Raw genomic sequence first — 18,080 nt, 5'->3', positions numbered from 1 at the left:
TGTACTTTCAGGTCATTGCAACATGACTCTCACATACTGTGGCAGGAATATTTTTTCTCAAAGTGGTAATGCAAATACATCCTTCCTATCTGTATTAGCAACCCTGCTTTGTGGGGAAAGTTCCTAGGTAAAGATGAATCACTGTAGCCACCCATTTAGTTCAAGATCAGATTCATAATCTGACAAAGTATCTCTGACTACAAGACCACAGGATCTCTAAATAATATGCTTTTTACTTATTGCTGAATAATAGTATGTAACATAGAATGATATATAACCATATTGCATTATATTATCTATATTATAGTATTTTTAGAGTATACTAAAATGCTTATTTTTTTCTCTCCTGATTTCACCAGGTGCTTTCACTACTCTACAGGCGCCTCCCTGGAGCAACTGGAAAAGCAGATTCTTGTTTTGATATTTAGGCCTTTGTGCTTGAGAAGTATTCGCACGTGCTGCAACCTTTCAACACAATCCAGATTGCAAAGTACTGCACCTTCCTCCACCAGCAGCAAGAGAATATTTAAAAGACATAACACTTTTCAATACAATCATGTATGGAAATAAACCCTCAGATTTTGGGTTGGCCTAGCACTCTGTTCATTTAAAAGTAATTCGAATCCAGACATTTTGAACCTGGAGGACAAAAATAAGGGCTCAAGTTTCTTTGACATAATAGAACCCTCTATAAAACTCAGTCTGGCTCCATGCAACACCAGCATCCTGGTAGGCAGTGGATAGGTGCTGGCTGGCAAACCACACAGGACTTTGAAAGTCCTTTGTTGTGTTTTTTGTTAGTTTGGTTGTTTGGGTGGGTTTTTTTTATATTTACAGAGAAAAAAAAGTCTGAAGATGGATACTGGACAGTCCTGCACCACTGATGTGACAAGCAGTGTTTCTCTTACAGTACAGAGACTCAAAGAAAATGAGGCAGACCTTATTTCTTGTTGAAGAAATAAAATATATCTTTCAGAGGTACCGACCTCTGTCTTACCGATCCCTTGAAGCAATCAACAATCCTGCCAACAGCTCTAGCAAAGAAACATATTCAAGGCAAAAGTCTGTTAGCCCTCTGGCCATGAAATACTGCTAGCCCATATGCTAAGGATAACAACCATAAACTGAACCATGACTTTTACTGCTCACTTTTGTATTGACCAATAGCTTTGTCAGCCAATAGACTTTTCAAACCTGTCTCTCTCCAGACATCTTCATCTTGGCATTTAAGTTTCACAGTGGGCTTAGAAGGGAGTAGACAGAACAGTTAAAAGCATCCTGGAAAAACATCCCTTTCTTATGGAGATGAAAAGAGTTTTAGATGAATCACTTATTTCCTCCATGATTAAACAGGTGATCATCATCTACATCTTCAGTCTGACTATGATGCACTGCTAAATGAAAAGGGGATGGCTAAAGGTAATATAAACCAGGGAAGGTATTGACATCGTTCATGTCAGCTTCTGTGGAAGACAGTGAACTGTTGGAGAGGGAAAGACGACCATTACACAAATTTTGTTACTATCTGCTCTTTAGAAGTACTTCCGTAGCTCAGTGTTTTTGCGTGACATGTGAAAAAAGCATTGGGCTCAAAAGCAAGACCTTCCAACTCTAGCCAGCTGGAAACACAACAGCAGGTTCTGAACCCTCGGGATCACTTTGAGTTTCTGACTGGACCACTGCATGAATCGGCATGTCACAGTTGTTTGGGTCAGCATTACAGAGGGGTACACAGACTTCAGATACATGGTATGTGTTTATACACAGGCATGAAATACCTTTTTCCACATATTCACTCCTTCCAATCCCAGTATGTCTTTCTAAAAGCATAGAAAACTGAGAAATTTTCCAGGAAGTAAAATGTGTGTTTCTTTTAAAAACCCTAGACCACTGGGGAGGGAAGGTGGCAACTTGTTCCCATCACAAAAAATTTTTACCTCTGCTGCATGCCCAACTCTCTATCCTTCTGCACTAAAAAAAAATCAAATATTATTTCCTAAAGCAACATTTGACTTCTCATTATTTCATATCCTGTGTCCAATGCACTAAAACTACTTAAAAGGGACTCCAAACTGGAGAGATTTCAGCCATTTCGAAGGATACTCTTTCCTAATTAATATAGAAAAGCTCATTTCTTGCGAGGTTGTACAAAATGGGGTTTATAACCATAGGACTTTATGGATTGCTTCCATTTGGGAAAGAAAACAGTGGGCAGGTTAAAAAATAATTGGTTGCTAATTTCTGTGCTTTTCTTTGGATGTTTCTACAAGCAGTGGATTAAAAAATCAGTGTTTACTGCTATGCAAGCCAGCCGTGTCCTTATTAGGCAAGCCTCAGTTCCAACTTTTCTGTGTACAAGAGGCCCCATACTCCCTGTCTTTGCTGTTTCCACTCCTCACACATGTAGGTGGGAGAGTGGGAGCTTGGGAATGTGAACTTGATCCAGCATTGATCAGCCAGGCAGCAAACTGTTATTGTTCTTTAGATACCAAACATAACTCCTTTCTAGTAGAGATAAGCTCAACCATCCTGCACATAACTCAGCTTTTGTGTTCAGCAATGCAATTAACAGGATAAGGGAATGAAAATGACTACTTGAGATTTATTAAACTTAAAAGAGATTGTAATGAACAAATGTGTGGAATCCAGTCCACAGTTATTTCAGAAACTGAAGATTTGTTTCAAAGGCACTTCAACTTCTTGAACAACCTATTAGTCTTCATGAAGATTTACTATACTACTACTACTCTACCTGTAAGCTGGATGCATAAAATACTGAGAGGTAGCCTGAAGAAAAACAGAAAGACATTTGTGAAAATCTGTCTTTTGTCTGGAAAGGTAAGCCAGTTTTTAGCAGGTCGTTAAACTAAACCCAGTGAAGTATTCTCCTCAGCCTTAATGCAGACTCACCGTCCCAGCTGAGAATCTCAAAAGCATTTTTTTCTGAAATATTCAACTAATGGCTAAATTAAGACTCCTAAAATTCTTTTTAAAGCTTCACTTTTAGAAGTTAGAATGAGTCAGTGAAAGCCAATCCTTTCAAATATAATATTTAAAAATGAACATCTACATTCAACCTAGACATCAAGTTACTCAGTGCTATGTGGGTGTCTAACCTGAGGCAGCATGGTTTCCAATTTTAGAATTGTGATCATGCAGAAATTCCTAACAATGCTATTCTGATCTTGAATGTCTGTGGTTTTCTCCTAAGATCAGCAATCACATGCAATGCAGAAGAAACTTACCCCAAATCCTCCAAAACTATAATACTCCTCTAAGCCATGCCTGAACTTGAAGAACTTCAAAATAAATTTGGGTCCTTGCGGACATTTAATGATGTATCATTTTATGTAAGTGATTTTCTTGAATTTCTGAACTGTTCAATAAGCAAAAATATACCACTACTGTGTCTCATTTAGCAGTATCTTAAGTATAATTTATAGGAAGGGCTACACAAATTACCAGGCCATTTTACTCCAATAACCTTCTTTAGATCAACACAGGATCTATTTAAATAATAACAGACCTTATAGTGTATTTTATAATTTGCTACAAATGAAGTTAACAAATTCTCCATATACTATGGTGTCTCTAGAAAGACTTTCAGATGGATAGTCTTTATCTAAAACGTCTTTCAAAGAGTTAACAACACAGAGAGAAAGTCTGTGCAATCTGTCTTGATTTGTTTCTCTTCATGATTCTTCTGACATTTATGTGCAGTGCAGTACTATACACATTGCTTGATTACATTGGTATATTTTCCAAAATCTCATCTTCTCTTCCAAGAAAATGGGATGCAATGTTGTCAGTACTACTACTAATTTCAGAAAAAACACAGCACTAATAATTCATTTTCAAAAACTTTTTTCTTATTGTGCTTGTTATCATTAAAGACAACAATAATCCATTTATATTGTTGACCTATGCTCATTTAAATTTTTAAAGACTCGCGAAATATTTTTCCATCTTTCAGACTGCAAGCTTGCTAATACTACAACAAATACCATTTTTCTTGAGGGAAAATACCTATTCTTCAAAGTATGCTTTTCAGGTAATAAATACCTTTCTTAAACCAGCAGATACACTTTCTTCATATTATTTCTCAGATATGAACTCAATAGAATTCAACTATTAAATCAGTTATATTCTCTGCATTGATGTTAAAATACACACAAAAGTCTACATGTTCAGATAAAAAAACAACGAAGGGTAAGTAGCAAACTTCAGTATTTGAGCAGCAGCATATTATTCTTGTGTCTAATAGTTAATACCAACTTTGCAATTAATCTAACAGAGTTACTGTTAAATTTACTTAATAAAGTAAGAAAATTATACCTCTTCATACCTCCCTCTCATTTTTTTTCCCCAAAACACAAGCTTGAGTAAGATTTTCCTACTTAACAGGTCATTTGCACTGCCAATGCCTAAAAATTTACTGTACACTTCAACAAACAACAAGGATTTCCGTTGTTTACTCTCTGTGTGGTGCCATCCACTAATATGCAGGTATTATGTACATCCAGACAGAAAAATTTCAAGATAAGGTAGGACTAGCAATTACAAGAAATATTAAGTGTTAACATAACATAATATTAATTTAACATAAATTAAGTGAAGACTTCAGTTATACTCTGATCCAATTAGAGTGATTCTTCTGCTGGAAAAATTTTCTAGTACCCTCTGTAAAACTTGGGTGAACAACTGCTAAAGATAATTCAGAAATTTAGTAAGAGGACTCTTAAAAAAGACTTGAATGTGACTGTTAGTAAGAGACCATAACTGCTACCCTGTGATGCATTCTCTCCCTTCATCTGTATTTTTGTCTTAATAAAAGGAAACAGGACATCTATAAAACTTGTAACTAGGGAGAAAGCCAGGAACGTTCTCAACAAACTGTTCTATCAGAAATCATATTAAGTACTTTAGCTGCTGCTGTAACATCCTCCTAAAATTTATGAAACCATAGAAATGTTACTTGCATTGATTCAGAACCCTTTTCAAATTATATTTCAGTTCAAATTTTTTTAATAATTATCCTGTGAGTTTCCTTTCCAATCTATTTCTTCTTCAAGTAGCACAATCCCAGAGCCAGTCATATACAAACAAAACCAAAAATACTATGAATAAATGAATATTCTCCACTGGAAGATTTCCTTTAACTGTGTACTTCCAGAAATGTAGATTATTTGTACATAATATTAGTAGACAGAGCTTAAACTACTCCTTTCCCACAGTAACAAGAAGCAGTACAGAGAGGAAAAAATAAGAATTATTTTTAAATAGCAAAATTCCTAGTATTGTAACAGGAGGCTGTACTCCAACGTTCATTCAGAATAAGAAAGCATGGAGTAGCATTCTTGCAATAAACAGTATGAACTGTACATACCCTGACATACCTGTCAGCAGTACTTACTTTAATCAGGAAATACTGTTTAAGGTAGAGCAGTGGATAAGAATTAAGCTTTAACAGAAGGATAAAGTAGCAAAAGGGACTAGGAGAGGGAGACAGCAGTGCTATCACCTCTTGCAAATTTTTCATAATTTTGAGGGGATGTTTGGTGTGTTTATCCTAGTGCCTGCAATTATGTGATCACGTAAGACTTGTAGAGTACACTGTTATATTTGTTGGAAACTAAAAATCATGAAGGAGTAGGCCAACTACCCTTTTTTTTTCTTTTCTTTTTTTTTTCTCCCTTTCTTTTTTAACCGTAAGAATGAACCTGGAGAAGATTCTTTTCCTAACACAAGTTAACAAATGAAATACACAGCAAGGAACATTCAAGATAGCAAGTTTACCAGTAAATAATAGTATGTTATGAAACAATGCAGTTTCAGAGGCAAAAGAAAAGGTGGTGAAACTGGAACGAGTTAAAAAATACATGTAGGGGTTCGTGAGATGCAGAGACTAATGTTTATTGGTCTACTCAATTAAGAGTGTTACAACTCTGTTGTAACAGTTCAAAATGGGGAAAGACTCAGCATTTTTTAAAAAAGTTTAATTATCTAGGATAGAATAAGATATTCAGGTGAGAATAACTGGGCAATATAACAGAAAGACAAGTCTGTGCAGAAATGAGACAATCTTCCTCAAGAAACATAAGGTCTTTCAGTCTATAATTAAACATTACATAGACTGAAAGACACAATAGAAACTGTACATAAGAGAACAAATCATCAGCAGTAGGGATGAAGTGGACTTAAATGATTTCATAGGTGTTTTCTAGCTTTAGATCCTGTTTTGTTCCTCTGATTCTACTCCTTGCCAGCTTCACTCATTGAGTAAAGTTAGTGATGTTAAGTCATCACTGCTTGCACATGATGAAAAGTTGCTATAAGGAAGATTACTTGATTTGATAAAATATATTTTCAGCAACACAATATGCTCCACCCTATTTAACACCACCATGACATGTTCCCAGAGAAAAATCCTCATGAAAGCTTGTATTTCAGAAATGCTTGCTTTTTATCTCTTCTGTTCCTTTTTGTTTTGTTTGTGAGAAAACCTTCCTGCACAGCAAGCCTGAAGACAACCACTGTGCTGTGGCACTCTTCCATGTAAGAAAGAATTGGCCAGGCATTACCACACACCCTTTTCATAACATTAACCTTTACAAAGATGCCATGGAAAAACCCACAGTAACTATAAAATACAAAAATTCTCATATGGGATAGATATAAAGGAACCACATTCTAACTCAATTTTCAGAATAGACAGCATGATGTGTATTTCCCAGTCCCATTACTTAAGACAGTCTCTCCAGTAAGGAAGCTTCCTTTCCAAATGCAGTGAAGTCTCAGAGAGTATTTGTAAATTTGAAATGTTTAAATTATCAGTCAAGTCATTTCTCATACATATGCACTAAAGCACTAAGAAATACCTCTAAGAGTAGCTGCTGCAGAATGAAGAGTGACTAACTGTCATGTTACAGGACTCCATTTACTATGTCCGTAAAATAAGAGTGGTAAAAGTTGCTGATTTCTATGTAGGGCACAGGGTGCTGCTTCTCTGCCTTTGGGACATCTTTGGATTCACCAGCTGCTTTTCAGTTGCTCCAGAACTCAAGAAAGGCAGTCAGCTGCAGCGGACACTGTCCCTCACACTGCTCACACTGCCTGACTGGCTGGCTCCGCTGTATGACTTTGCCCAAAGGAACTGACAGAAACCTTCCTCTACACACACCCTAGCCCACTCACCTGGCGACACATGAGAGAGAGTAGGTCTGTTCTGTGGCGTTCCTGGGTTGCTATTTATGATGCAAGTAGTTCACCTGCATGTAAGAAAGTGGTCTACGTGCCTTCACACAGATTCGTTGTACTAGCCAAGTCAATAGCTTGCTGAAATAAAGATAATCTAAATACTTTTAAAGGGGGTTTCAGTATCAGCTCCTGTACAGCACACGAGTACATTTATACTTCTCTAGTCAGTAAATACAGTCATATTTAGATTATAGATACAAACATATTGAGAGCTCCTAAGCAACCTCTACAGTCTTAGTCAGGAATAAGGGCTCCCCAAAGGATTTAATAAAGCAAAAAGGAAATAAAGTTTCCTATTCACTGAATTACAACAACTCCAGTTCTTTCAATAAAATGGAAATTAGCTCCCTAAGGCAACAAGGGTAAATCAGCAAAACTGTTCTTGAGGGAAGAGGTCAGCATGCTGAAGCTCAGAAGCAGAATACTAAATCAGCACCATTCCTGCTCACGTTGTTTCTACAGAACAGCCAAACTACCAGGGAAATCTCTAGTCTTTAAGAAAATTCACAATGATCTATCAACAAGCCACTTGGGTGTGGAAATATTTTTGATACATGTTTTGCTTACACAATCAATAGATACTTGCAGGGCATAATGAAACTATTCACTGTTCATTCTGATCAACTTATGGTAGTCAGGAAAACAGAGTTCAGTTTTCATCAGAATCAAAACAATTTTCAATGTTTTTGTCTGCTCCCATCTACCTTATTTGTGATTTTTAGAGTTGATTGTGGGACACTAATAAGGCACATCCTTAAAGAGATATGTGTAAGTATGATGCCAGAAAACTCTTCCATCTCAGACAGACAGTTCAGCATCTTACAACTACAGCTGTGCAACACCAATTACTCCCCTATGCCAGCTGTTCTACAATGTATTGAATTTTTTATCAGGCACAAAACCTTGTTCAAAACATAGCATAAAATCAAGGCCGCTTTTCAAGCAATGACTGAACATCAAGATGCATAATGATATTTACTGTCCTGTCCTTTTCTCTCTTCCAATTAAAGCTAATTATAGTTTCAGCAATTTTATAGAAAAAAACCCAAACTCCACCTTGATTTTGTAGTGTCTTCAAATATTAGGCTTTGAACATTTTGATTTCAGGATAAAACTTCCCAAGGAACCTTGTACAGCATGCAGAGAACAATGGACATGCACACCTCTAAAGCTGTCAAGGGAAGAGCTCAACCACAGTGTCTGGGTACAGCTCAAGTTCAGTGACCACTGCTTACTCTGTTGAGCTCTGCACCTATTTTAACAATTCTACCTGCAACTATACTAACTCCTCAGAGCCTCAGCCATGCTGTCTCAGTACTTTCACTTTAGCCCATGCGAACCAGGACTTACTCTAACTCTTCAAAGCGTGGTGGTTTTTTTAGATGCTAATGCAAATTGGAAACAAATGCAAGCACTGCGTAAGCACTAGGGTCTGTACTGAGAACATCTTTACTGGCGACATGGACAGTGAGATCAAGTGCACCTTCAACAAGTTTGCCGACAACACCAAGCTGTGTGGTGCAGTCAACATGCTGGAGGGAAGCGGTGCCATTCAGAGGACCCTTGGCAGGCTGGGGAGCTGGGCCCATGCAAACCTCATGAAGTTGAACAAGGCCAAGTGCAAGGTCCTGCACCTGCGCTGCACCAGTCCCCAGAACCAATATGGCCTGGGCAGAGAATGGATTGGGAGCAGCCCTGAGGAGAAGGCCCTGGGGATGCTGGTGATGAAAAGTTCAACATGAGCTGGCAACACGCGCTTGCAGCCCAGAAAGCCAACCGTATCCTGGGCTGCATCAAAAGAAGTGTGGCCAGCAGGTCGAGGGAGGTGATTCTGCCCCTCTACTCTGCACTGGTGAGACCCCTCCTGGAGCACTGCGTTCAGGTCTGGGGTCCCCAACATAAGAAGGACATGGGCCTGTTGCAACAAGTCCAGAAAGAAGTGGGCCATGAAGATGATCAGAGGCTGGAGCACCTCTCCTATGAGACAGGCTGAGAGAGTTGGCGTTGCTCAGCCTGGAGAAGAGAAGGCTCTGGGCAGACCTTACAGTACACTTGCAGGGGGCTTATAAGAAAGATGGGGACAGACTTTTCAGTAGGGCCTGTAGTGACAGGGCAGGGGGTAACGGCTTTAAACTGGAAGAGGGTGGGTTTAGATTAGATATTAGGAGGAAATTGTTCACTGTGAGGGTGGTGAGGCACTGGCACGGGTTGCCCAGAGAAGCTGTGGCTGCCCCATCCCTGGAAGTGTTCAAGGCCAGGCTGGATGAGGCTTTGGGCAACCTGGTCTAGTGGCTCATGTCCATGGCAGGGGGCTTGGAACGACATGATCTTTAAGGTCCCTTCCAACCCAAACTATTCTATGATTCTATACATCCCAAGCAACCTAGGGGATGCCAAATTAGGGGAAATCAGTTAGAAATTGAGCCCCAAGTATATAATAATAACTTCATTTGTGTCAAAGTGTTTTTCAGGACGATTTATACAGAGGTATCTTTCATCAGTTAATGTCAATTTTCAACCAAAACATATAATTGCAGCCTCCACATAGCACAGACACAACTAAGCATTTTCACTTCACAGAATTTAAAACGTTCATATGAAAACTTTTACTATTAAAAGCAGAAAATAGTGCTCAGTCTCAACTGCAACAAAGCTGGAACACCAATGTAACATGTTACCCATGCAGCAGATTCATGAGCAAGTCACAATATTCACAAAATATCTACAAATAATTTAACATTTAATTACTGCTGTCAGTATGGCTTTCCAGTAATTCACATACTGACAACTGTGAACAACGCTGCTTACATTTAGTAGAGTCCACCACTATATTGTAAAGCATACTTCCATGTGACTACAGTATTAATAAGCAATAGAATAAGTTTTGTAAGATTTGCCCTTTTACAGGTTTGTTGAGACAATGGTAGAAGCAAAAACCTGCAAACAATAAAAGCTAAACCCATATAAAGATGTGGAAAACAGCCATCGTCAAAACTGTTTATTTAAAACCATACCATTTATAAGGTCAGGTAATTATTTAAATAACATATAATGTAGCAAGAAATACAAGACTGCAGAAGGAACTGGGAACTAGTAGTTTGCATTTACCTTTGGTATTCCGGGAGTGTCAAGCCAATTCTGGATGATACTTTCTACAGTTAACCCAGATCTTAAAAATAAATAAAAAATTTAAAAATAAATTAGAAGGCACACAAAAAACCACCAATTTTTCCACATAAAAATTAACCCTTTAGAAGCTGAACAAAACCCTGAATTCCAAGTACTGGTTGTACTGCAGTGGTACTACATTCTTGGTTTTTTTTAATGAATTATACCATCAGAGGTGATATAAGCAAATCAAAGACAGATTACGTTTTGTGTGCTTAAAACTCAAGTGATAAATTCAGTGCTTATGAGGATTGACAAAGAAAGTGTAAGACAGTAACATGCATTTATGAAACATGTAAAGTATGAACAGATGCCCCACTTATTGAGTGCATCTTTGTTTCTTTACAGAAAAAAAATCAACCCCCAAGTAAATTTAGCTGCAGACATTCATACCCAATATTTTATTTCAGAAGCAGCTTAAATGTAAATATAAAATACTAAAGAAAATGAAACTAAATACAACTTCCTTAAACTTTTTGTTCTTAAAAGGCACTGGTGGTTATTAATCCTCAAAGTCACCAAGTATCTAATAGATGTTAGTTTCATCTTTTATGCACTTTCTTTATATCCTGATAATATTCACAGTAAAGTCACAGAATAGTCTGCAGCCCCAACAAAAGGAACAGTTTTTCATGATCAAGATGTGTGGGACTGAAATAACTACAGGCATAAGTATTTGCAAATTCAGTTCTATTTCCTCTTTCACTTTGTAAGCAACTTCTGTTGCATTTACTTCAACTCTGGTTGAAGTCTTCCCAACTTGCAGGGAAGCCAATTAAAAAAAAAAATTTTTTAAAAAGTCACACTGTCCTTGCAGGATGCCAGTACTGAAAAAAGGAACTTGACGGTAAACGTTCTAAGAAGTGGAACAGATGTGCATGGTAATGCCTCGGGAAGACTCATTCTAATACTTGTAGCTACCTTCACATGTGTAATCTAGACCCATAACCAAACCAGCATTCATGGAAAGAACACCCATTTCAAAGCTCTGAAACAGGAAGGTAAGCAACCCAATACAATTTTTATTTGAATTACGTAAAATAGAAGTTGCCTTTCTTCCCCCCAACCCCTGACAAATTTGTACTCAAAAGTCTGACCCTAAAGGAGGTTGATTTATGGACTGTACCAGTGACTAAGAAGGATTTTTAATGAATACATCAGTCATTTTTACTGAACGATTTTTAAACACCTTTAAATATTACCTTTCACTATGCCAATGGGAGAGAGATCAATCACTGTTACGTCAGACATGCAAATGGGAAAACTAAGGCTTAGAGATCTTACAGAGTCTCCAAAGTATATGTTAGTGGATGACCGTGGAACACAGAGTAAAAATTTCTGTGTTTATTGATCATAGTTATTACATTTACTTAACTTACTTTAGTTTTATTTGGAATGACCAGTGATTTAAATTACTAATATTAACAGATGTACCAACAGCACTTTTCCAGACATGGCTTACATCCCGAGTTAGATATTCTTATCCTTGTTGAATCAATGATGAAAAATCTACCCTCCATCTCCAAGCAGAACTATGTGCTAGCATTCCTTTGAGGTAGAATTAACAGCTACAACCTCTACTCTACAACACTGTGGTGGGAGATCTGCCATCCCTACTTAGACTGAGCAGTATTCTGGAGGAAGCCTATTAGTGAGCAGGTCTACCTAAGAGAAAAAAATGCTGCCAATGTGAGTTAGGGGTGGGAGAATCTGATCAAAATAGAGTCAGGCTTCTTACTGAGCAATTGTTCAAAAGTGTATGCAAGAAACAAGTAATCCATTCAATAAGCTTGTCCAACATACATAGGGATTTTGTAACAAAGACAAAAAACAGACTCCAAGTGCCTTAAATATAAGAAAGTCTTGCCTTACAGTGGTGCCTTATGTCATTCAGCTACTAAGATATGCTTGCATACACAGGCTATAGCATCATACTGAAAATTAGAAGAAGCTACAAATTAAACAAAAAGAACATTCAAATTACAATGACAATAAAGTCATTTATACATGCTTTCATTTTCTATTAATAGTTTTCTTCAGCTTTTGATCAGTTACATCTTGTAGTGCAGGACAAGGAGCCCTCATGCAGAAACAGCTCTGGTCTGTTTGTCGCTGGTAATGTATTACGATAGCTCAGGTAATTTATGTCTAAACTTCACTTCAACAGTGTCTTTATAAGAAAGAGATGACATACCAGCCTGGCTGAGATGACTTTAAAAGTCCCAGAAGGAAGAACAATTCCCATAGAGACAAAGAAAACTTCCTAATCACTAAATGTGAAGTGTCAGAGCACTTCCTGTAACATTACGAGATCACAGACTATCACAAACAAAAATTTCCCTCTGATCATCTTGTTCAAATGATTGCAGCAGTCAAACAGAAGCATTTCTACATGGCCAGGATTATGAATTTTCAGGAAACGCTGCATGTCTGATCACTATATATATGTGTGTATATATATATAAATATGTGTGTGTGTATATATATATATATGTAACTGAACATGTATGTCACGTTTGTAATGTGTTCTACATGCAAATGAATTACTAAGCATCCAGATTTGGTCAGCTCTTAGTAACACCTTGTTATTTGTGCAAAGTTATTATATTTAGAGCATTTGATTGCTGTATTTTTCAGGCTTATATTTAGCTTCACCGTACCACAGTGCTCTAAAAATTGGTGTCTATTCTAAGTTAGTTAGCTGAGTCCATTCCACAGGGAATGTAGAGAAAGGGTATTTCCCAACAGTAAGCCAATTCACCTCCTCAGGATGACTTTTTTCTGGAGTTCTTATTTCTTGTCTGTTTACTACAGGAAAGCACATACAGGACTAACTGAAAACCCGACACACAAATTTTGCATAGTCAAGGGTAGACCAGGTGGATCATTCCATTTATTCTGCCTCAAGCAGAATAATCAGAGTAACATTTTTTTTGTTATTGCATCAATCAAAACCAATACATCTCAGTGTTCCAATGCTAGCAGCTAGGAAAAAACACCCTTGCTTGTGCATTTAATTTGTTTTACTTAGGGATAAGAACCACAGTCTTACAATTCCAGTTTGTCCTTCCCTACCCCTGCCCCCTGAAACTAAACTTTAAGTGTGAGATTTCCTCAGAAAAGAAAAAAAATCTATGCAAATAACCTATGCTACATTTGCTGTGTATAGCCTTTTTTTAATATACCCTCTATTTCTTTTAAAGCCAACAACAGGTCATTTCAAAACACTGGCTTTGAAATGGGCTTAGGCCAGTGAAGGGAATTGCACTGTTTTGACACCATACTAATTCAGGCAGAAACACCACTAGTAAGTTGCTCATCTTCTCTAAAAATGCTGAAATTTTTCTCAAAGGCAAAGACAAAACACTACTATTTCTTTGCCTGCAGCACCCTCAGTTTCAGGTAAACACCGGTCATGTGCCTATATGTAGTCCTCTTTGTACTTGCGCACACCTTTTTTTTCTTTTTTCTTTCCAACTTAAGACATTCTTGTTGGCACCCATCAAAAAAAGCAATTTGTTTTAGCAGTTGACAGCCATTCCCTCTTTCCCCCCCAGTCTATTAGTAATATGCAGGCTATCGCAAAGATAGACTGACTGTGTTGAGAGTCAATAGGGAACTGTGAAGTCCTTGGAAAGGTTTCCACGAACTTATTGGTCTTCAGATCAAGTCCCCAAAATAGATCACAAACAGACTGCTATTTCAAAATAAATGTCCTAGAGAAAGGACACAGGGCCTGATATTTCTAGGGGCTGCAGTTCAGTAAAGCATCCATATTCAGAAACGCACTCTCCACCTGCTCATGTTGCAATTAAGCAGCTGTAAGGACTTAAATCTGGGGTGTGTGTGTGTGTGTTTTCCTGAATGGCCTTCTGCTTAAGGCACTGTATTGGACTGTGAGATCTGAGTTCAGTTGACTGGCACTATTAACAGAACTCTTAGAAGGCTGGGCAGGCTCTTCAGTAGCTTTGTACTACAGTTCCGTCCTGTAAAATGAGAATGCAGTTACATCCATTATCTTATCCCTTGTCTATTTGTTTAGACAATAAGCTGATCAGCCTAGGAATGATCACCTAACGTGCATATGTGCTGTTCATGGCAAGATTCAATGCTTCAGAGCCATGTCTGTAAAATACTAACATTAATGATAATTTGAAAATTAGCACTGTCAAAGATGTCTATATATCGTTTTCATTGCACAAGGCTCCAAGGCACTCTACAAACTAACACAAACCTACTTAATTCCTCAATCAAGAAGAAACCACTTTTAGAATAAGATGTTGCAGCAAATGAACAGTGCACATGAACATATGCAAATTTTTTTCTTTTTTTTTCTTTGTAAAAACGATTAAGTCTGCTATATCCAACTAAAAATACTTCAATAAGCATATCTGCTTCATCTGGATATACACATTCGTCACATCAGTCATTTTCAAAGTAAGCCACTCCAGCTAAATACGGAGGCATAGTTAGAGCATTCAAGTAGTAGTGCCTGATGAGTGATTCTGTCAGCTAGCCATAGCTTCCTGCAGATAAGATTTCCTTTGGGTTTTGTCCAGCATATACATTCTGGCTTAAAAAAAAATGCAGGAATCAAAACCACTGGGAAAAAATGTTTGCCAGTGATCTGCTTTGGGAGTTAGGTGCCTACCAGCTGTTTGTCTCAATCAACATCACCACATCCGTGACAATGTGAGTAACAAAGAAAGCAAATATGAAAGAGACATATACCTCTATAGCTGCATAGTTTGAAACTGCAGCATTACTTTCACACTGATTTAGTACTTAACTGACAGTTTATGAAGACATCCAGCATGGTTAGTAAGCCTCGGTTGTTAACAGTACAAATAGAAGAGCTGTAACGCAAGCCTTCCTTTGTCTATCATGTAGTATTAAAACCATAGCTTTATTAGTACACTTATTTATTTTATTGAGTGCAATTAAATACAAAAAAATACTGTCAGAAAACCCCAAAGAACAGGACTGACCTGCTCAAAAAAATCTGCAGTTGTAAAGAGCACAAACAGATGCAACTCTGATTTATCTGAGGCTGGCAAAACTCACCCTATATTACACAGACTTAAAAACACGAGTCTTTGCAGTGCTCACATGTTGGGCAGATGTGGAGAGAATCAGTTTACAGCAAAGACTATGGGTTTAAGCCTCGAGGAGAACAGAGCCACTGGGAGTTTTATCAGGTCTAGTGCACTGTGATATACAGACACATAACGAGGCTTTTTTGTTGTTGTTTGGTTTAGGTTTGGGTTTTTTTTAATATAGTGAAGTTCCAAATTATAGATCAGGAAATAAGATGCCTCAGACAGGTGGGAAGTATTCTAGATTTTCTAAAGAAAGGCCAAGATAATGTAAGACTATAGCCAGTGAATGTTATATTTTAAAGGGCTTTGAAAACAGAGGATAATGATAGGTATTTGCTTGTCCTTCTTGCCGTTAGCCCTTCACATACAGAAATAATGTTTCTTAAGGGCAAGTTAGGAAATTCTAAAGGACCAGAAGGTAGTGCTAGGCCTGTCTGGTGTCCGCATTCAGCCTCTGTCCAGAAACAGGAGGATCCTGCCTTGCAGAACGGATTCCTACAGCTAACATGCCATTAATACTGAGTCAGTGCAGCAAGTGAAGTAGCCCTACAAACCAGGCATTTAATCACCCTCTGAGTACAGAAAACAGCAAAAAACAATGACTGCCACTTAAGAAGTAAAGTCCACATCTATCTTGGCACTGCTTATCACTGTGAATTACTAAAAAATCTCCTGTAACTAAAAACTAAAGGAATTAAGTACTGAAAGAGTGAGAATCTTAGATATAGTCTGCTGTATCCAATAGCAGAAAGCTAATGTTGTATTATTGTGATGTCATACTTACAGAAAAATTCCACACTGTTGTATGATGGCTTTCTAAATATTAATCCAATTCTCATGACCGAAGTCTCCCATAAGCCAAATTCTACACCTAGCTACAGTAGTTTGCCTTTGTTACCACAGCTGAGGGCAGAATTTGTCTTGATTCCCTACTAATAATTTTTTTCTTCCTTTTTTTTTTTTCATTATTAAGTCCAGCCTCCATTACAAACTTCAGTATTTTAGAATGCTTAATATTTTTCAAGTAAGAAGCATTGAGTTTAACCATTAAAATTTTACTTGACTTTTTTTAATTGACTTTTACTGCACAAGTCTGGGAGGTTTTGTATACTATGAAGAATTTTGTTGCTCTCATCTTAAAATGCACTTCATTCCTAAAACAAATTTTGTGCAAAAAAATCACTCAACAGCAGATGATCTCTAAAAATATTCCGGTTTTATCCTTCCTCCCTTTGTTTTTACCTCAGGCTAGTATTTCTGTACTAACAACAGAATACATTCAAGAATGAAAAAACGTCTTTGTAGCAGATAAGAAATAAAGGCTTTCTGTATATCCAGATTTTCTATGATTCTTGGCATTGCTATTGATATTTGCACCCAAAGTAATTTTGGCAGTAGGTAAGTTCATATATGCTATATGTCTGATTGTAAAATGAATTACCACAGATCTAAAATTATGTTCATACACTGTGTGTGATGCAAGAAATACTTCTTTTTGCATTAGTTGGAAGTTTAAACATTTTGGCATGTTTCTAGGCAGAAAAAAATCATACGCTTATTCAAATAACATTTTGCATTGGGATTGGACTTCAGAGAAACACAAATAAAAAAAGGAAGGAAAACAGATTCCATTAACAAATCAATATATAATCATGCCATTAAATGAAACACTTTCCCATATTCCATTTAATATTCCTGATTATATTTGGGCTGGAAAGCCGTATCTAATGATACGAACAAAGTATCATCTTATGGTACATCACTGGAAAATGTAACACCACTGAGACTAAACTCACGATGCCACAAAACACATTATCTCAATGACATCTAGCTTCTCTGTCCCTCACACCCTAAGAACAGAAGTATTTCACTAAAAACCCCAATACATTTGACTTCTATGAATATCTTCTTTTTTCTCAAACTGCTCACTCAGATTTATGAAGACTTTGGGAATCCTACTCCCTAAAATTGCATTTTTCAGGTGAATACATTATTTTTAACAATTGTAATATGCAAAGTTCCACTACAAAAAAAACCTGTGTTTGTAGCACAGTCTGTAGTAGCACAGAACAAACCAACAGATAATCAGGTATAGATTCAAAGCTCTGCTAAGGACTAAATGTATCATCTTCAACCAGTTACAGTTACATGTAGGAGGATTTTGAAGGACATGTCAGGCAATTAACACTGGATTTCCACGAGTATTTTCCATCCTTCCCTGTTTGGCACATTGTATGACAGGGAGGGGATGGTACCAGACTAGCGCTTGAGAAAAAAGTTCATCTTCTCCAGTTTCCTAGATCCACAACAAAGCTCTGGCCTCCTTGCTCTAAGGTGCCATGTGCTGAATGCAGCTGGGAGGAGAATCACAGATTAATTTGAGCCTGCAGCTGTGCCTGGCACTTCACATCACATAGTGAGCACAGGACCCCACTGGTGCCCTAACATGCAAGCTAGAGGCACTGCTCGGGGATGGAGCATGGGAGAGCAATAACATGGCAAGTCTCATATTTTTTGTGTATGTATGTATGTATGAGAATTTTCAGAGAAAGATAG

At 37.5% G+C, this 18,080-nt stretch overlaps 1 protein-coding gene across 8 annotated transcripts in view; it reads right to left on the bottom strand.

Moving 5' to 3' along the window:
- The window catches only part of AOPEP (aminopeptidase O (putative)), a 205,471-nt gene that overhangs the window by 84,501 nt on the left and 102,890 nt on the right, over positions 1–18,080 (bottom strand). For all 8 annotated transcript variants that reach the window (XM_055698794.1, XM_055698798.1, XM_055698799.1 and 5 more), the window contains one exon: positions 10,366–10,426. In XM_055698794.1, coding sequence (XP_055554769.1) covers positions 10,366–10,426 — 61 coding nt within the window. The remainder of the gene's footprint in view (positions 1–10,365; positions 10,427–18,080) is intronic.

This window comes from Falco cherrug, chromosome Z (assembly GCF_023634085.1).
Source record: "Falco cherrug isolate bFalChe1 chromosome Z, bFalChe1.pri, whole genome shotgun sequence".
In the NCBI taxonomy this organism is placed as follows: Eukaryota; Metazoa; Chordata; class Aves; order Falconiformes; family Falconidae; genus Falco; species Falco cherrug.
Note: the sequence above shows the minus strand (reverse complement) of the source record. Positions and strands in the feature narration are given on the sequence as shown.